This window comes from Schistocerca americana, chromosome X (genome assembly GCF_021461395.2).
Source record: "Schistocerca americana isolate TAMUIC-IGC-003095 chromosome X, iqSchAmer2.1, whole genome shotgun sequence".
Taxonomy (NCBI): Eukaryota; Metazoa; Arthropoda; class Insecta; order Orthoptera; family Acrididae; genus Schistocerca; species Schistocerca americana.
In genome coordinates, this window is record NC_060130.1 from 585000725 (window position 1) to 585023028 (window position 22304).

The window sequence follows — 22304 nt, forward strand, 5'->3', positions numbered from 1 at the left end:
TACTTCTGTACTGTTATACAAACTTTCAATTAGACATTCGGTATCTGCGAGTAAGTCGCAAGCATTTATTCTAACTGTTCCTCTCTCTTGCCAGTGTTGTCTTCATGCAAAGATCAGGCAAGAGAATTCATCTCATCTATCAACTACGGAACAGGCTGTTTCCTCAATTTCGCACATTACACTGATGAGTGTTTCGCTGCCGCACAAGCTTCACCGGTAAGAAAAATCAGAGCGATGCAGCTTCACTTACCGAGCGTTCACGGACGTGGGGTTGCTCACATCGTCTACGGAGTGTTTCCTGCAAGAGAAGCAAGTACCCACACCATTAGCAATTGGCTCATCGTGAATTTCCCGTCCGTTACCGAAATCAAAACCTAAATTGCATTGAAAGCCCTAAAGATACTTGTACAAAAAACATGTATACGTCACTAAAAAAGCTGTTACTGCTGAATAGCTATGGAATACGTTCTTTTCGTACATGCAAAGTACTGAATTAAGAATTGTGAAATATTTTTATTTGGCTCGGGGAAAATCCCTATTGTGTCCTTTCCCAGTCATACCGTGCGTGTCCCCTTTAATTCTCGTCTTATTTTGTGTCATCTGAACGAGATACCTTCAACCTCCCGCGGCAACACATGAACATATATTGCAACGGGCAGATAACACGAGACACTGTGTTGCGAATATAGGCAACTGGAGATGGAGGGCTAGAGCGCTAGGATACAATACGTTGCTGAACAATTGTAATTAAACACACAGCAACCTCTGGTAAAGAAACGGGCAAAATTTCGTCACTGTATGGTTTTTAATCACAACAGACTCGTAAAGTGATAGAGATATTAAACATAAAACCTAGCCCGAAAATAGCTAACTAAATTCTACAATCACTACATAAGTTAGAAATGAAGGCATAGAAATTAAAGGAGTGTTTATTGCTGCGACTGAGTGATACTGTTTTCACACAAATCAGCCTTTGCTAATAGATTCTAGACTGATGTAGTATTATGCAGAGAAAAATGTACGTCAAGGTAACAAAGAAGGAAGTACATCCACGGAAAACCTAAATTTGTCATTTTAACAAAGTAATTTTTCGTTTCACGGATAATTTAAAGCTTCTGAGCTGAGTAACAGCCAATGAAAATAAAACAAAGTATCTCAAAAATTTTAATAGTGAAAGCAGAGGCACCACATACCTTTCTACAGTCCTCTGTTCGAACGGTGACTGACGATGGTATCGATGTTATCAGTCTGTCGTTGTATGCGAGAAATTGTTGACATAATTAATATATAGAACATTTGAAGGTGTGGACGGTGGATAATTTAGTCCTATTTGAGGGAACTCATTTTGGAGCCTTACATCAGTAATCGCAGTACACGCACAGATGACGAAATCATCATTCGAGGTGAAATTCAATTCAGAAGCTTCGTAGGGGCGTTTCTGTAAGAACATATTTCTTGTAATGCATGAGCGACAGTATAGAATTAAAAGTGAAACCTTCTGTGTGATTCAGAACTGGCTATTTGTTGTTGCCTGTTTTTTTTTTTTTGTGGTGATGGTACTTTCGTGACTCATCAACGGAGTCCAAATTTCAGCACTAACTTTCTTCATATAAATGCAAAAAGAAAACCATGACTTAAATTTCTAACACACATGCTGAAGTTGAACACTGTAATGCTTAGAGATATTGTTTTTATTACGAAACTGAAGATATGTCGTTACAGATATATGGTTTTGTTGATTAGGGGTGATTAAGTTTCATTATTAGAAAGGACGTCTTTCATACACTTGGTGAACTTTTCATTGGACTGTGCGAATATTGTGTCCTATGTGTTTCTAAATATCGCTCTAGACAGCTATCTTGCAAACCAAATTTACATAATTTTCGGTCATATTCCATTCGGTCTAACACTTTGGAATACTGAACCTAAATTTTTTTGGCCAAAGAATGAATATTCTAGTGAAATCATGTGCTTTTTTTTGTGTGAGCAGAAAGTGTGGGGCACACAGCGCAAGTGTTCATGGCAAAGTGTTAGTCGATATATACGAGTTACCTTTGCCTTCATCCACCTGTGGCTGTGGCATCAGTTGTATCGTGCAGATGGCTGCAATATGTAAATGTGCAATTCAGTGTTGTTTTCGTATTGTTTCGCATGCTTATGGTGCTCCCCTTGTTGTTAGCATGCTTATGGTACTCCCACTCAGTCATTCCTCTCTATTAGCATGACAGAGGTCACTGAGCATAATGTCTCACACGAGTAGATTACTATCACCTGTCTCTTACGCTTTCACACCATGAGACACTGAAGAGAGATTTGTATTTCACCTATTACAATGGAACACAAACTGATGACAAGGATCTGCACCATCTCTCCTCTCCTACATGAATTAATTTTTGATGTAGAAAACTCTCTCATCATCATACTTCATATGCGCTACTTACTGGTCGATCACAACTTCATTAACACAATTTAGCGTATGCGACGTCACAGGAAAGTCCGTGTACCAATATGCACAATAATAATGTAATGAAATACGAAGAAAACCACTTTATATACCACTAAAGTTGTAGTACTGTCTGGTAACGAGTGGGGTGTTTCAAAGCAGCGTGCTGGATTCGCATCTCAGCGAGTCCGTCCATCTTGGGATATTGCTGTGTCCTCCAGAAGAACACTATACGGAGAGAGTGCCACACGGCATGGACAGCCTCCAGAAGGCGCAATATAGCTATGGTCAGACGCTACATAGATCCCACACAGCACAGACTGTGTTATGCTTCCGCCTAATGTCACGCAAGTAGTTTCAGATGGTTCAAATGGCTCTGAGCACTATGGGACTTAACTTCTTAGGTCATGAGTCCCCTAGAACTTAGAACTACTTAAATCTAACTAACCTAAGGACACCACACACATCCATGCCCGAGGCAGGATTCGAACCTGGGACCGTAGCGGTCGCGCGGTTCCACACTGTAGCGCCTAGAACCGCTCGGCCACTCCGGTTGGCAAGTAGTTTCCAAGTGAGCATCCATCCGCCAAAGGTAGATGTCAACGGACACGCAGGTCCACTCAGAGAGACATTTTGACAGCAACACCGAGCCTCAAAACCACATCAGGACTACGTAAAGTCGCTACCCAGACTGGACCTTCTACTAGTTGCATTTGCCATCATTCGAAATACATTTGCTGACTGCGAATTCCTTCGCATCAACTGTGTTCGTTATATGTGCACTACCCGTTAGTGACATATGAAAATGTGTGCCTGCGCGGGACTCGAACCTGACTTCTCCGCTTATCCGGAGTGGTCTCCTCAACAACTTCAGCTCCCCGTGCACGTTCCCCAGACCGTCCCAAACCTCCATATGTCACACTGTCTACATCCATATGTCATAGTCCACTGTGTCACCCAATGCTCGTATCATTACTTGGAATCCATCAACAAGGAGGATAAGACTACGACGAATCGAGACCAATGTTGTCGTCGTCGTATGCCTAGGTGGCCATACGTCGATAACAACTATGGTCTCGATTCGTCGTAGTCTCATTCTCCATGTCAGTAGTGGATTATGACATAGGGACTAGACAATGTGACATAAGGAGAGTTGGGTCGGTTCAGGGAGCTTGTACGGATGTCCGAAGTGCTAAGGCGACCGCTCGCGTTAAGTGGTAATTCCTGGTTCCAGTTCAGATCCAGCACAAATTTATATCTGTCACTAATGTACATTTTATCTATACCTAATACAGCTGATACGAAGGAACTCGCTGTCAGCGAAAACATTTCGAAGTGTTTCGTACAGCTGTGGATCGTCAATAATGCCTGTTCTTCCAGAAACGCAAATAAAATTTAATCGTCATTCACTGGAGTCAGTACTAGACTAGTGTTCAAAGACTGATTAGTGAAAGTGAACTTCGAACTTCATTACAATGCATTCTCTTCAAATTCAAGTTATTTAGTCAATTAATTCTTTTGATAAATTCTTGTAAATTCTTGTTAATTTGTGTTGTACTCGTTTTACCGTAGTCTGACAAAACCTATTATGCCCTGTGACGGGGCTGTGCAATTGCTGTGTGCAAGCAAGCCACCTTAATAACAGAAACTACATTCGGTTGTAGGGGGTTACCTTCCTTCCATATTTATGCTCGACTCCAAGGGTATTTATAATTTCTTAACTGCTGCAGAGAGCTGGAGTAGGCAGTTGCGCAAAGATAGAGCGTGTTGTTTCCCCAACTACAATCAATTCTGAGCGAGTACTCGATTTCTAATTATCACGCTGCTGACGGGACAAGAAACTGATAAAAAGTGTTGACTACGAGCTCTCGAATACAAGAGGCGCTGCAGAGACTAGTAGCTGAGAGCAAAAACGAAAAGGAAGGCGTGGGAGTGCGGGCCCACCCAGCGAAGGGTCACGCGACCATGAGTGTGCGCTCTCAGCTCTGCACTCCGCGCTCTGCACCACACCTGCTCTCAGACTTATCGATCCACAGCCCGTCAGCTACGAGCAATCACAAAAAGTCCAAGCAAACCATCTACGGCTCACCTGTTAACCTATGAAGAAATTTAGAAATGTTCGAGATAACTTTGCTTTATCAATGATATTTTGAGAAAGTCGAAGCTGTTTAGGGAAAGATCACTGAAGAAAAAACCGCAACCAGCGACACCTTTTTGTAGTGAATGATTAATTTCACCGCCATCTTCACACGGGAGAGAGGATCTCTCGTAGAAATTCCACATATTTATCTTATAGTAAAGCAAAATATTCATGATTTTGTAAGTTACTAAAGTTTTTTCATATTATATGTAAGATGCATAACTTTTACTTAATTGAGAAGTTTTACTTTATACAGTACAACATCGAGGTCTGCTTCATTGATACGTGACAAGCTCAACCATGGAGTAGACTAAGGATAAAAATGGTGGACACTAATGTTTACGTTCCTATGTTTGCGTCTGACTTCGGATACAAGAAAACTCGGTTCGAAAGAAGAGAGATCCATTGCTAAGTAAACACTATGTGTTATTTAGAAAGACTTGAAGCTTTCGTAGGCAACTTTTTACTTTCACCTGGATTAGTTTCGGTACTGTTTTTCCATCTAGCTATGACGTAGCAATCGAGCACAGGTAAAAGCTATAACTTTCGTTCAAAGGCACGATAAACTTTGAGGAGAACTTAGAATCCATGTCCAGATATTTGATATACTCATGTGTCAAATATTTAGCTCTTATTATGCACAGTCCGCAGCTCGCGGTCGTGCGGTAGCGTTCTCGCTTCCCACGCCCAGGTTCCCGGGTTCGATTCCCTGCGGGGTCAGAGATTTTCTCTGCCTCGTGATGACTGGGTGTTGTGTGATGTCCTTAGGTTAGTTAGGTTTAAGTAGTTCTAAGTTCTAGGGGACTGATGACCATAGATGTTAAGTCCCATAGTGCTCAGAGCCATTCTTATTATGCACACGTATATAAGGTTTTCTCTATATTACGAGCTCAGTGTTCAAAAAACGTCGTAAAACATCCACATCTATATCTGCTTGACCATTCAGCAATTCACGCTTAAGTGCGTGGCAGAGGGTTCCTCGAACAACCTTCAGATTATTTATCTACCATTCCACTCTCTAACAGCACGTGGGAAAAAAAGAGCACGTAAGTCTTTCTGTACGAACTCTGATTTCTCTGATTTTATTGAGATGATCATTTCTCCCGATGTAAGTTGATGACAATAAAATATTTTCCCATTCAGAAGAGAAAGTTTGTCACTGAAATTTCGTAAAAAGATCTGGCCGCAACGCAAAATGCCTTTGTTTTAGTGATTGCCACCCCAACTTGCTTATCACATCCGTGACTAACTCCCCAATTTCTCGACAAGACAAAACGCGCTGCCCTTATTTGAACTTTTTCGATGTCAGTCCTATCTGGTGATGATGCCATACCGCTAAGGCGCTGCAGTCATGGACTGTGCGGCTGGTCCCGGCGGAGGTTCGAATCCTCCCTCGGGCATGGGTGTGTGTGTTTGTCCTTAGGATAATTTAGGTTACGTAGTGTGTAAGCTTAGGGACTGATGACCTTAGCAGTTAAGTCCCATAAGATTTCACACACATTTGAACATTTGTTCGTATTTGTGATTTCTAGGTATTTAGTGGAATTTCCAGCCTTTAAATTTGTGTAATTTATCATCTAACTAACATTTAACAGATGTCATTTCTTATTCATGTGAATGACCTCAAACGTTTCCTTATTCAGGACAATTGACACTTTTCGCACCATACAGATGTCGATTCCAAGTCATTTTTCAATTGGTTTTGATCTTCTGAGGAATTTACTAAACGGTAAATGAGAGCATCATCTGCAAACAATCTTATGAGGGCTGCTCAAATTGTCTCATAAATCGTTCTTATAGATTAGATTAGGAACTGCAGAGGACCTAGAACACTTCCTTGAGGAATGCCGTTTATCACTTCTGCTTTACTCGATGATTTTCCGTCGATTACTACGTACTGTGACCTTTCTGACGGGAAATAATGATTCCAATCACACAAGTGAAGCGTACTTCATAGTCATGCAGTATGATTAGAAGTCTCTTGTGACTAGTGGTGTCAAAAGCATGGTGCAGTAAGCTTCTGTGCAACACGAGGCAAGAAATCACTACACAGAATGTCCGACTAACCGTCATTTGACTATTTTTGCAAACATCAAAGTACGGCTTTGTTGGCATGCAACCAGAAGAAAAAAGCTGTACATGTAGTGTGTGGTCAGCAGCCTGATCTCCATTTTTTCCCATACAATCCGGAAGCTGCTTTTTTTTTGTAATTGAGTCATGGATTGTTCCCAAAATTACTATTAAACATTCCTCACTCTACAACCTTGTCCCATTTAACAGTAAATTCGCTGACATGTGAGCGTGTATTGCTTTCGTTAGTTACCAGACCGTGAAGAAGTTGTAGATGTCTGAGCCTGCGGCCGAGGTTGCCATATCGCGATGAGGCATTCGTGTTCGAACCAGTGGCAGGCTGATCGTATTCCGGTGCTAAAGGGGGACTGACGAACAGAGCGGTGGTGGCGTAGAGATCCTGAGAACCAGACTGATTACAATGTTCACCATTTTGTGATGTTGCATATCAATCAAAATCATGGACTCAGTTCGGAGCAGCCACTGTCAAAATCCTGGCCCGATATTTTCGAAGTAGGTTTCCCTGCCTTTCCCTACCACCTTGGGCGAATTCCACAGTGGTCCCCAGGTGTAGCTTGTGTCAGATCCTTTCCATAACTCTTGTCCAACAGAACAATGTCCTGTCTTTGATGTCGATGCCGATAAGATGTTAAATTCTGCCCATCCTTCCCCTCTCAAATCTCTCTGCACTTTCGTACAGAGTAGGATGTCTTGGAGACTCGTAAAGGTAAAGTATCAGCCATATACAGACGTTAAATTTGTCAGCCATGTTGTTCTGTATCAAGAGGAGAAAACTAAGATTCCCGTACCTTTTCATACATTTCCAATATCTGTAACAGAAACACAACGTTGCACTTCAGAAGCAGTCACAGAAGTCATCTACAGTAACACTTAAGACACATTAATATCCCTCAGAAAAGGTGCCGAAGTGTGCGAATTGCGAAGGCAAATCAGAGTTTTCTGCACTTCCCCCTATATCTGCTAGTTAACAATGGCACACAAATTAGTTTTGAAGCGTAAAATCCTTTATGAGACATTGGTCTAAAAAAGATAAACAGGACGCTCTGGTACACATGTAGCAATTGCCAGGTACTACGAGTTAAATTTGTAATTCTGTTTTCGTAAGAGCAGTACATTGTTAAACATCCGTGAGGTCAGTAGTAAATTTGAATTCCTGGCAAACGAGGAAGAACTCAACAAGGTGTTAGTAACCATGTCACTTCTCGATTTTTCTTGGCACAGTTGCAGACAGTCATTTGGTGTTGCCTTATTCAGATGGATGTAAACGAACTTGCGTATCCTGGCACCTGTGCCAGTAGGCAGTGACGCCAGGCAGTGCCAGGAAGACAGCTGTGAGTAAGACATCTAAACTTGTTTCGAATTCGATACGTGCGTGTGAACACAGCTCTCGCAGTTGCCCTGCATCTGATATGAGGAGGCAAGTACTTAACACTGTCTCAGTCTCCGGTGTTCCGTGTCCTGCCGTTGTCTACTTGTGTGTCGGTGACGTAAATTATAAGGCTGCGCAGACCTTCTGTGGCATACACTTACACCCAGTAGGGCACAAACGGTCAGTCTATTAGTATAGACTCAAAATACTGAACTATATAACATCATGTAGGTCAAGTGATGTCCCTTAAGTAATCGAATCGAATACTGAAGTTTCTAGGGAAGAAGTTTTCGAAACCAATATTCAGATATGAAATATATCATTGGAAAAGCGACTTATAACATTGAATAAAACATGGAAGATATCTCTGTGTAAACTATAATTATTTCTTATTATTAAAAAGACAAACTGGATTCTTCAATAGCATATACAACATTAAGAATATCTTACCACCTTCTTAAACTGTTGTTGTCCTTGTATTGCTGAATGGTTCAAATGGCTCTGAGCACTATCGGACTTAACATCTATGGTCATCAGTCCCCTAGAACTTAGAACTACTCAAACCTAACTAACCTAAGGACATCACACAACACCCAGCCATCATGAGGCTGAGAAAATCCCTAACCCCGCCGGGAATCGAACCCGGGAACGCGGGCGTGGGAAGCGAGAACGCTACCGCACGACCACGAGATGCGGGTTATTGCTGAATGCTCTGCCCTACATGGATACCAATGCCACTAGGCTCTGTGAATACACATTTCACAGATTTAGTGGCCCTTTTGCAGTGTCTTGCTGTTTTGCGACAAATACTTAGCAACTTTCGTAGGTCGCACACAATAAAGAACGTGATTGGTTGTACGACCAGTGGCACACGTTTGTCACTAGAAGTTGACACAAAACGTCTCTTAAAGGCTCATGTCCATATTCAGATCCCATTGATATCTAAAGTGGTAAATGACACACTGGGCCATTGCTTTCACTCCTTCACGGGGAAAGCTCGATGGGATAACACTTTAGCCGGCCGCAGTGGCCGAGCGGTTCTAGGCGCTTCAGTCCGGAACCGCGGTACTGCTACGGTCGCAGGAACGAATCCTGCCTCGGGCATGGCTGTGTATGATGTTATTAGGTTAGTTAAGTTTAAGTAGTTCTAAGTCTAGGGGACTGATGACCTCAGATTTTAAGTCCCATAATGCTTAGAGCCATTCGAACCATTTTGATAAAACTTTATGGTACACACACAACCAAATTTGGTATGTCTGGTACTGAATAAACGTTAGGAATGTGGCAAATTGTCAGCACCTCTTTCTACCACACAATATTTGACGATGAAAATAGTAGAGAAGTAAAAGAGAAGTAAACTAACTATTGTTATCAGATATAAACAATCATGTCAAGTTGTCTGCAGGAATAAACATTTCGCAACGCAATATGTGAGCCATGAATAATGGATCTCTAAACGTGGGGGATATCGTTTGCGTAACGTAGATCTTCATTTAATACTGAGAGACGCGTGACTGGGCGCCAGGTATGAGGAAGGTAGTTCTTTTTGAGCGTGTGATGTATGTGGTTTAGGGAATGATGTAAATCTTTGAGAACCATTGGCTGGAATCATACTCTCATCTACACTGATATTCCGTTAGTCTTGTTGACAGAAAACTCACTTCTACTAGGGGTAATCTTACACCTCAAATACAGATATATTGTCCCTAATAATGATAACTGTGCAAGACTGAATTCTCTGAGTGGAATGTTCCACTATAGTCCACTACGTCGACTAGATGCATTATACCAAAAACATCAGTCAGCCATATGCCACGACTCAGCAGATAATGTACGATACTGGAATCAAGGTAAGTTAGATTTTTATAATCATCAATTGCAATAAAGTACTTAAAGAACTTTAGCACTTCTAAAATGCTTCTAATCAACTCCATATTTGGGACGATGAATATGGGAAACTGATATATATTCATATCTGCAGCGCAATATGGAATCAAAAGGACAAGTCACTTTGCGTCGATACTGAGAGTAGTATACATAGGTATAAATCACACACACACACACACACACACACACACACACACACACACACACACAGAGAGAGAGAGAGAGAGAGAGAGAGAGAGAGAGAGAATACAGGCTACTGGGTGCCTTACTGCGTATCACAATAACTTTTACCACAGACTTTGAATTTCCGTTCCACAGTCTCGGTGCATCATCAGGTCAAATTAATAACATTATTACTTACCGTTGTTGAAGACACAAAAATTATAAATGATAAGTGCACTGTAAATGAATGCAAAAACATGTGTGTAAAGTGTAAGTAGTAAATATAGCACACGTTCAATAAACAGATTTCCGCTGAAAGCTTGTTTTCCGCACAGGAAAGCTGTGCAGATGTTGATAGAATAGCCGCTCTGGTAGGTGATAGCTGTCTGGTTCAAATCCTCACGTGAATCTGGATTTCACATCAGATGCAGTGACTAATCCGTTTGGAACATCTGCTCCATCTGGATGGTGTGCGACGTGATAGGAAAGATGCGTAAAACGAGCAGAAAATATGGAGGAGCAACTCGCTCTAATCCATCTACAGAGAATGGGTAAGCTGTTGAAGCGATTTTAAGAAAAGGCAGATTATGGTGTAACGACTGGTCGAGACGAGAGTCGCAGAAACATCATATATCGTCAAGTATTCCCGTGTTGCTATAATCAGTATGTATTCGGAGCGGATGAATGACAAAGCTATGTATGGCTGTCTATACTTCGTCAAAGGAAGGACACATCGGAGGTTTGCATGCTTTGTAAATCATAACAGGTAACTAGAGTGGACATACCGACGGCAGGCTGCAGTACTGGAGAGTGGCCAAAGGTCATGGGAAGGTACTGGATGTGATGTCGGCCGCAGTGGGCCGTCGATCGCTCCGTAAGGCTCTGCGTCTTGCACCGATAATCATCCCATGTTCCAAGTCGGTTAACTCGTGACTTGCTCCAAGTTCGCTACACACCTGTCTGCAACAGACTGCTCAGATATCGTATAAATCACTAGCGGCTTTCTCTCTATCTGTCCGTAACACATTCAGCTGTCATACACGGCACATCTTTAAATGTGACAAACATTCCTGTGACTTTTGACCACTCACATTAATCCAGAGCGCACTGTTCATGGATTGTACTGTGACGTGGCCTATTCAGCTGACGATCCGTAAGCGTGTCTTCGTTTAGCAGCGGCATTAAAACTACGATTGCAGTGGCGAGGAAAACATCGTCATTAACCAGTAGAGCAATGGAAACGAATTGCCTTGACGGAGTAATCACGTTTCCAGTCACGCCACATCGGTGGTTGTGTCAGGATGTGTCCTCTTCCGATATATCGACTGCTGGAAAAAATATAAGTGCTACAGGAGGCGTTCTACTGGGGCCTGGTATTGTGACAGAGGGACAACAAACGCTTTGTAGCATGTCAGTAAGGTTGTTGACGACTTGAATGCGTTTGTATCAGATGACTTCCACACATTGAAAAGCAACTTGCAGCACGCACTAGGCCAGAACTGTGATAGAATGAACTGAAGAACATGTTAATGAATTCTAGATGATGTCCTTGCTCCAAAATTACCAGTAATTCAGTGTCATCGGACTTATTTGACATGTTATAGAACACAGCCCCACAGGTAAGAGTCCATCTCCTGGTAGCTTATTTGAATCACGTGCCCTAGTCGTTGACATCTAGTGCTAAGCACCGCCGATAATGTATCCAGGCTCTGTACAATACGTGTTATCCAGAACTAAAGATGTTACGTGTGTCAAAAGTTGACCAACGGGCTACTGGAGAGCTAGAATGTAAAAAACTAATAACAGTAAATGGATTTCATACACAAAGGAACTGGCTTCTAAATCACTCGTTTGGCCTATTCTTAGGCACTGCACGTGATTATGGCACCCTTCAAAGATGATATTAATGAAAGAGGTAGAGAAGATCCAAAGAAGAGCGGTGCGTTTCGCGACGTGATCGTGATCGTTTAGTAAGCGTTAGAGCGCCACGGATATGCTCATCAAACTCCACTGGCAGACGCTACAGGAAAGGGGACATGCATCACGGAGAGGTTTATTATCGAAATTCCGGGAGGCTACGTTCCCAGAAGAAACGGGCAACATATTACTTCCTTTACATACATCTCGCAGAATGATCACGAAGAGAAAATTAGAGAAATTACACCTCATTTCGAGGTTTACCGAAAGTCGTTCTTCACTCGCACAATTCGTGAATGGAACGGGAAAGAGGAGAAACGGTAATGGTACAGAAGAACTCTCCATCACATATCGTAAGGTGTCTTCTGGAGTGTGGCTGTAGCTGTAGATGGATAACTTTCGTGAAACTGCAGAGGAAAAGCCCATAGGATCCATACAAATTACTGTCGCAAAAATCCTTTTTGGTATAACTAAAGTTAGAGTAAACAGAAGTTACAGCAAACTATTCGATAAATATGTGGTGGCCTAGGCAAGGAGAAAACAATATTTCCGAAAAAAGAGCTCTCCGACTTTGTGCAGCGTGTTAATCGTGGATATGGGCCACCACACTGGCTTAGCAACGTTCCATAAATATATATTGCCCCGTTCGGCGATTTCTGACGATGTCTGGACAATATGACAGCTTACAAGTTGAGTGAAACTTATACGGGTCATTTGCGCCTTCTGCAGCGATTGCTACTGTAAGACGCGTTTCGCGTTTTCGCTAAGCCTGTGGTGTAAGTGTTTCTACCACGCTTAATTCCAAATTTTCTGTTGATTGCTGATGCAATTTAAGTACTTGTAAGTCAAAAAGTGAACCTCAGATACCAAAATATTTACGATATCACTACATCAGCCGTATAACAAAATTACCACCAAAATATAACAGCAACCTGTCATACGCTTCGAAGAAAAAGAATAAAAATGTCTGAACGTAACATTATTACTTGTACTGTATATTTGAATATATCGGAATGCATCAAATTTGAAATAATTGGAATTAACATCATTATGACGAACTAATTTACTGAAAATGGACTGATGAGACAAAACCCTATTCGTCCATCTTTGGAAAAAAGCAAAGCGATGATTTTGCCTTGCATGGTTTCTAAATCTCCTGGGTAGGCTTCGGGAGGTATGTAGCACCAGACGTCAACACGCAAATCACGCATATCCCGCAATTCGCGGGCAGTTTCAGACTGGGAGAATCTGAAACGGGAGTTCACCATCATGATACTCAATCCCCTATAGCACAATTATGGCCTTGTTATACGGACAGTTACCCTGCTGGAAGATGCCATCGCAGTTGGGGAAGACATCAAGGATGGAGGGATTCACGTGGTACGCAATAATTTCCACGTTGTCCCCAGTTCTCGTGATGCCTTCGATTACTTCAATAGGACCGAAGCAAGTAGAGATAATGTCTGCTATAGCACAATACTGCTCCTGCCGGCGTGTGTTCGTCGCGCGGTGCATGTTTCGAACGGCCGTCGACATTGTGTAACAAGAAACGTGATTTATCCGACCAAGAGGTACATTTCCATTGATGCATTGTCCAATCTCGATGACCCGGTGCCCAGAGCAGTCGCAGTTGACGATGTTGATGGGTCAACAAGGGAACACGTAGGAATACGTGTACTCCGAAAACGTTTTGCCGCGCCTGCATTGTCTTGTATCGCCAGATCTACCACAGATCGCCGCCTATCTAGGTTTACGGATCGTGCAATCCTCTTGCCAGCTCGTTCTGTGATGAGGCTTGGACGTGCAATACTTTGTCGCCTATTTGTGGTGTCACTGTCCTTCAACTACTTTCCATAGATGCTCACGTCAGCAGCACGCGAATGGACGACCATCATCGTCGTTTCCAAGATAACTCGCTCCTAGGCGCCGGGTCGTAACAAGCTGCCCCAGTCTAAGTCACTTACGTCACACCGAATCTCTCCATCTGCTGCCCTTATAGTCGCGAGAATGGTTCGCCATTCGTCTCTGCTCAGCTTATATGTTGTGCCGGGAAATAACTGTTAAGACAGAAATTCAATACGTTGTGCCGGTTCGTGATATTTAGCTGTGAAGTTAACCAATGAGGTCGTTGCGCGCACAAATGCAAACACTTGCACGCTCTAAAATGCGGTAATGCATAGACATTTGTGCGTCCGTGAGTTACCACTTGTTCAGATCCTGATTACCAGTTAAAATGTGTCTTTCTCGGAAGTCTCTGTTAGGCTACTAGAATTAGCAAGCGTATCGGCCTGACCGGCTAACTTTAGTGCTAACTAAATCGGAAACGGCGCCACGGATCGAATTTTTTCTTAACAATTATTTCTCAGCACTGCCTACCCTGCAACACCCTCAAAAGCTTTTCAGGCAGTTTTGGACCACTTCGTATACTTCCCTTCACGTGTCATACGCCTGCAAAGGCAGCAAGCGGCATTAAGGTTCGCGGTGGGGAGTGGTCTAAATGTTTTGGCTCCTCAGTGCATGTTATGCAGATAAAACACAAACATCTACCGCCAGGGAATTGTCCAATGCGGCGTAGAACATTTACGAAATTCTGAGCAGTGCTCCGGAATGTTTATACATACACTCCTGGAAATGGAAAAAAGAACACATTGACACCGGTGTGTCAGACCCACCATACTTGCTCCGGACACTGCAAGAGGGCTGTACAAGCAATGATCACACGCACGGCACAGCGGACACACCAGGAACCGCGGTGTTGGCCGTCGAATGGCGCTAGCTGCGCAGCATTTGTGCACCGCCGCCGTCAGTGTCAGCCAGTTTGCCGTGGCATACGGAGCTCCATCGCAGTCTTTAACACTGGTAGCATGCCGCGACAGCGTGGACGTGAACCGTATGTGCAATTGACGGACTTTGAGCGAGGGCGTATAGTGGGCATGCGGGAGGCCGGGTGGACGTACCGCCGAATTGCTCAACACGTGGGGCGTGAGGTCTCCACAGTACATCGATGTTGTCGCCAGTGGTCGGCGGAAGGTGCACGTGCCCGTCGACCTGGGACCGGACCGCAGCGACGCAAGGATGCACGCCAAGACCGTAGGATCCTACGCAGTGCCGTAGGGGACCGCACCGCCACTTCCCAGCAAATTAGGGACACTGTTGCTCCTGTGGTATCGGCGAGGACCATTCGCAACCGTCTCCATGAAGCTGGGCTACGGTCCCGCACACCGTTAGGCCGTCTTCCGCTCACGCCCCAACATCGTGCAGCCCGCCTCCAGTGGTGTCGCGACAGGCGTGAATGGAGGGACGAATGGAGACGTGTCGTCTTCAGCGATGAGAGTCGCTTCTGCCTTGGTGCCAATGATGGTCGTATGCGTGTTTGGCGCCGTGCAGGTGAGCGCCACAATCAGGACTGCATACGACCGAGGCACACAGGGCCAACACCCGGCATCATGGTGTGGGGAGCGATCTCCTACACTGGCCGTACACCACTGGTGATCGTCGAGGGGACACTGAATAGTGCAAGGTACATCCAAACCGTCATCGAACCCATCGTTCTACCATTCCTAGACCGGCAATGGAACTTGCTGTTCCAACAGGACAATGCACGTCCGCATGTATCCCGTGCCACCCAACGTGCTCTAGAAGGTGTAAGTCAACTACCCTGGCCAGCAAGATCTCCGGATCTGTCCCCCATTGAGCATGTTTGGGACTGGATGAAGCGTGGTCTCAAGCGGTCTGCACGTCCAGCACGAACGCTGGTCCAACTGAGGCGCCAGGTGGAAGTGGCATGGCAAGCCGTTCCACAGGACTACATCCAGCATCTCTACGATCGTCTCCATGGGAGAATAGCAGCGTGCATTGCTGCGAAAGGTGGATATACACTGTACTAGTGCCGACATTGTGCATGCTCTGTTGCCTGTGTCTATGTGCCTGTGGTTCTGTCAGTGTGATCATGTGATGTATCTGACCCCAGGAATGTGTCAATAAAGTTTCCCCTTCCTGGGACAATGAATTCACGGTGTTCTTATTTCAATTTCCAGGAGTGTACAATGTGTTTGGCAACTAAATGCGGCGTCGATGGTAATGCAGTTTACTGCTAATGGTACGTACGTAATTTTTTATGAGCATTTAAGAAAAGAGGCAGTAGTTTAGGGACTCCGAGGATCTGGAGATCATAACGTGAACAACGTACACAACTTCAATACGGAACAGGTAACAACGACGAAGTCGCCATTCTGAAAGTGCACAATTTGCAGCCATCAGCGGCAACCCCAACTGTGCAGTGCCATGACAATAAGTCAGAGGTACAGTGCAGAGTACTCTAAGTCCGTCTGGTGGAGCAACAGCCTGCTGTAACGTCTCGATTTCAACTATTTAGGCACAAAAGAAGATTCAGCTCGGAGACTCAGCGAAAACACGCAATGAAGGTACCTCATTCAAATGATTTGCTATGAGGGCTAAACGTTACCCGCGGAAAGCACATCCCTTCAATTATTCGTCAAACTATTACATCAGTTTACAACAAAGGATGTAGTTTAATAAATCGCCGATAAGTCGTGCTGAAAGAGGTGGGTTAGAGATGGCCGTCGACGCGAGACAACGGTGGCAGCGTAGTCCACTGAAGCGTTCAGGGATGACGCCACACTATGCAGTGTCTTGGTTCAAATGGCTCTCAGCACTATGGGACTTAACATCTGAGGTCATCAGTCCCCTAGAACTTAGAACTACTTAAACCTAACTAACCTAAGGACATCATACACTTCCATACCCGAGGTAGGATTCGAACCTGCGACCTAGCAGTTGCGTGGTTCCAGACTGAAGCGCCTAGAACCGCTCGGCCACATCGGCCGGCCAGTGTCTTGGAATCGGTCTTAATGACGACTGTGTACCATAGGACGTTATAAGACGGAATAGTTACCATTCAAATCCACGAGGCAATACAGTAAATCTTATCGTCATAGATTGGAGTGCCTCATAACTCATTAACAACGCAGTTCTAGTTACGTTCGATAATGAGCCAACGCTATCAAATGACTGTTGAAATAACTGTTTCGTACAAAGCATTAAATTAAATGCTAACAGTTCAAATGAAATCTTCGAAAAACCCATTGAAAACTTCAATATAGTTACAAGGTTTCTTCGCAACATTATTCGCAGCTCTTCTGAAGACCTCTTCGCGTATATTTATGAGGGTGACACTGTTGACGAGTCCCCTCCTGCGATTGCATTTTCTTTGCTGTCTTCGCTTTGTATTCATCCGAGCAGTATAAAGTCTAATAAAGTAAGTTTGGACGAATAATGTGGAATATGAACGTAAATGGTGTGGCCGACCCATTGCTATGGTAGAATGAAGAGTCAGATGGCACATTATCTGAGCGTATAACATGCGAGGACTTGATTTTCCCGTGCAAGACATCTCCCTGTGGCACTCCTGCAAGACGATGCGATATGATAACCGGACCAGTCAAACGACTGGCAGCCGCAAAGCAGCAATAATGTACAGAGAAGTGATACTGAAAATATTTCTCCACGGTGGTATTAGAATTTCCGTCGCACAATAAATGTGAGTTACGAATGTAGCTTATGTCGTCACCCGTGAAAGTAAACTGAAAGTAAATTCGTTAGTAATCAGTACGAATGGTATTAATCCGTGATTTCCAATTATGCATCGACAAAATCCAACTCTTCGAGCTTATTAGTAGATATAACAGCAGTTGATGATGCCATGAATATAATCCATGTCGACGAAATGTTAGGTATATCTTTATATACTGATCATATATGAGTGTTGAATTTGTGACTTCTTGACGTAGGACAACTGTAGCTTCTATTTCGACCTCACTTTATTCAATTCCACTTTAGGTAAAAATATGAGCACTGGGAAGTGTTTAAGTTCGCAAAAAACACAAGAGAACACTTTTGAATCCGTGAAAATGAGGATAGAAAATCGTCTGCGTCATTCTCCGCAGGCATTAGTAGCGTTTCCACCTGAAAACCCCCAAATCACGTCGGCCTATTCAAGATGTCTAAAAGAATACGGCATTGTTTTGGATGCTACTTTGTCAAACAATGACATTATTGGAGAACCTTGACTGTTATATATTTTACTGACACTTTCAACCGTTGGGCGATCTGCAGTGTATGGTAAATGAAGAAAACATCACAAGTCAAGGTTGTTAAAAAAAAGGCATTTTATTGAATGTCGAGTTTCGACAGAGCTGTGCTGCCACTATAAGGATATCATGATTGCAAAATATTTTCCAATCAACTTTTGTTCCTCCTCTTGCAGATCCGATGGTGACACACCGGTCAAGCAATAAATTTCTTTTTCAGCGATCTTGTCTTTCGAAGTTTTCTTCAGTTGCCATGACTATTATATGACATATAATGTTTATTGTGCACAATAGCAACCAACCACAATTTGATTTCGGTTTATTTTATTGAAAAGATACTATTACCGCTGTGTAAATTACAGATTCATCACCAGAAAGTTTTCAAGTTTTTTGTCAAAACGACATAAAACCGATGATTTGAAAAAAAGCATCTGACGCTGAATGTGTATAGCTGAAACCGGTAACGGTGCATTTTCAGCAAAGCAGACTGAAAGAAATTGCAGCTGGTTGCTGCCGTACGCTATAAACACTGTTTTAAACACTCGTGTTGTCACAGGCAGTAGACCTGAAACGGGAATCACGCCAGTGATCATGAGATTAAGCTCTCGGATCCGAAATGTACGTGTCGACTCGAAGCAGCCGTACCTCCACACACACTAAAAACTGGATATTCGGTTATAAAAAGTTTTTAACACGGAACTGTCAAATAGAAACCTCCAGAACAGGTTAGTCCTCCTGGAAGATGTAGAACATCTCTCTTTTATCCGAAACAGCAGAGTACAGTCCCTACGTTTCCGCACCGTTTGGATCGTAAATACACACATCGCTGATTGAAAAAATGTCGGTAGTAGTTTACGCGTATAGAAGGCGACTGAGGTGAGTATGGGGCGCTCACCAGCACGTGGAGTCCGGCGGGGGCGTCTGCGTGTCCGACTGCATGACGGTGGGCCGGCATGGCCCTCCGCTGCTGTTGCTGCTGCTGCTGCGGCGGCGGCGTTTTTTGCGCTGGCGCACTCTCCGTGTGATTAAGCCGCGCCCGACAGCACGCTGCTCCCCTCTCATCCCCCCCCCCCACCCGCCATCCCTTCCCCTCTCCTTCACTATTCCCCTTTTTTTGATGTTTCGTTTTCTACACGATTTTTACTTGTCTCACCCCCTTCCCCCCTCTCCTTCCAGCCGTTCCTCAGCTTCACGGGGCGGCCGCTCGGGCCACCGGTGCGAACAAAAACACACCTTACGGTGAGCGACACGATCACATGTATGAATATTAATAAATGTGTGCCACCAGGGAGGGCCAATTATTAGCAGTGAGGTCCCCATACTTGGCGGCTACGGCTCTAACTCGTTTGATTTCCGTCCTGTTGGCCCACTATTCGCAGAAGGCAGAACCGCCGACGGGCGTTAATTAAATGCAAAAAGTTTGCAGGAAATGTACACCATAATCAAAGTATTTGTAACACTGCAACTAATCTTACGCTTATCAACTTACATTTTTACGTTTTGTCAGTCTGTATAAACAGAGAGTGAACTGTAACTGCTTACAGCATATGACAGTGGTGTAGCAAAAGGCGAGACAAACATTTTGATGCAGGACACTTGTGGTCTGTCCAGCCGGGAAACAATCTCAGATTTGCCTACAAAAGCCACAACGGTACAACGCATGCTCGCCGCGCCAGATGTTGAATATCCTCTCGGTCTCTCATGCCAACGGCTTAGTCGTGCACTTTAAAAATTTTAAAATTGACATTGGAGCACATTTTACATTACGACTTAGTGAATTTTAACAGGGTTAAGTTTGCAGAATTTTGTTTCTCTGGCCCTCTTATACGAGTCTACTGTGCTTGTAAGTGTTAATTTGAAATCGAATTGGAAGCACAATTATTTTTTGCAGAATTCAAGATCTCGCGCGGAGCGTAATTGGCGTATCTTAGGTGGATTTTATAGGCCAATTTGAGGTTGTGTCCTGGCTTGATTGACCACAAATGTCTTATAAAAAATTGTTCGTCTTGAGTTCCCCTAAACCACTGTGGTACGTTGTATAACCTGTATACCTATATTTGGTCAAAAAGCTATTTTTAATTTATTAATTAAGTTTTCCGTCAGAATTGCAAATAATATTTTTATTAGTGACTAGTTTCGAACTTTTCGTTCATTCTAAAACCAATGTCAATAACATTTTATCTTCTAACATAGGTGGTGGTTTGAGAATGAGCAAAAAGTTCGAAACTAGTCAAATGTTCAAATGTGCGTGAAATCCTATGGGACTCAACTGCTGAGGTCATCATTCCCTAAGCTTACACACTACTTAACCTATATTATCATAAGGACAAACAAACAAACACACACACACACACACACACACACACACACACACACACACATGCCCGAGGAAGGACTCGAACCTCCGTCGGGACCAGCCGCACCGTCCATGACTGCAGCGCCTTAGACCGATCGGCTAATCCCGCGCGGCGAAACTAGTCACTAATAAAAATATTATCTGCAACTCTGACGGAAACCTTAGTTCATAAATTACAGACATATTGAGCTGCTGATCCTTATACCAACACAATGATGCAATTACATAAAAAGACAAATGTTTAAATTATATTTTTATATTTCTTCGTATTCTGTCGGTATCATTATTTACATATCGCATGTCAAATGTCCATTTTGCACAATTTGTAATTTTTATATTCTCCAAATCATTCTAATAATTTTATCTACTCTTACGTACGTAACATTTTACGGAGACCAACAAAAACAATAAAAATCTGTACCTCAGACACACTTATGAAAGAAATGGTTTTTCGCTCCCAAGTTTGCGATGTCGACTTCCGTTTACAATTCTAGTACAGGTTTGTCTCTGCGACGCTGAAGAACGCTCTCTAAACAGTTATACGCTACAATTCTACTTCATTGTTCTTAAAACCACTAAACAAGCCGCAAGTGTGTGAAAATGGTAACAAGCTCTTGCTCTCTCTTAATATATGTTTTAAAAATGAGGCTACATGTTCCAGTTTTCATGTTTCTTGCCATCTTCGTATGTGGTGCTGGCACATTTATAATTGTCGCAGCCACTCCGAAAGAGATATTTTTTTAAACATGCATCAAATATCCTTACAACTCCCACGCGGAGTCAAAGGATTTACTTAATCCTCTACCCACTTCTCAACGATTAACTTTGTTCTCAGCAGCCTGTTGTTGAGAAACGACTACTGCATTCACTTCTGCAACGTAGCAGAATGTTGACAGTATACAGCAGCAACCAGTTAGAATTTGGTTCTGATTTACTTTATTATATATAAGATCAAAGCGGTGTACATTCAACATTCTGTACTATAAAACGGTTACGGTTCTCCAACAACGTCATTATTTGGCAAAATAGCTGCTAGTGACTTAATAGTCTCTCAGCTGTAGCAAAGCTACACAGCTTGGAACATATGACGCCATAGTCCAACAAGGATTCCCCTTTCTGGGCGCTGGTCTTCTGGATGCCTTTCGCAAATGACAGATTCTCTTATTTACTCCCAAAGTGCAGAGCTGTAAATCCAGCAATTATACTCTCCTAAACGCCGAATATTCATAGTAGTCATATATGACTGTGACTGGACGTAAATGTAGCAAATCGCCCTGACATTCTCAAACTCTAGTTTGAAAACAACCCAGACTCCAGGCAACTGCGTGCTATCGCACCACTGATTGCAGAAACCCCTCGATACGTTCGGGGAAGGTCGCAACGGCTCGGTTGTGTAACTGAGGCTGCTGGGTCCAGCAAATAATTTCGAAACTTGTTCATCTTTACAACCCCCAGATCGTTCCGACTTACTATGATCTGAAATCAAACATGTCTAGAAACTATCGGTCACAGCGAATCAAACTACCATAGCTATTCGTATTCACCAGATGAAGTGTGTGTTGACTGCACAGTCTCTAAGCGGTGAAGAAGGAAGTATTGTTAGACTGTCTCTAGAATGAGATGTGCATGATTCTAGAAGGGGGCCGAATTAAAGACATCAGGAGAGGAAGTGCAGCAACAGTAGGCACCAGGAGAAGCTGAAACTCGTAGAATGGCATCAAGGCTGTGGAAAAACCAATGGCGGAAGTCTGTCTTTACAGTAGCAGAACAATAATCATATCATGTTTTGTTGCAGGAGAATCTTCAGACTATCCTTTTTGATACCCTCC

At 43.3% G+C, this 22304-nt stretch overlaps 1 protein-coding gene across 1 annotated transcript in view; it reads right to left on the reverse strand.

The window, feature by feature from the left end:
* Positions 1-246: 246 nt before the first annotated feature.
* Positions 247-22304, reverse strand: part of LOC124556192 — a 431351-nt gene continuing 409293 nt past the window's right edge. The window contains exon 4 of the mRNA XM_047130186.1: positions 247-298. Within this exon, the coding sequence (XP_046986142.1) occupies positions 247-298 (52 nt within the window). The remainder of the gene's footprint in view (positions 299-22304) is intronic.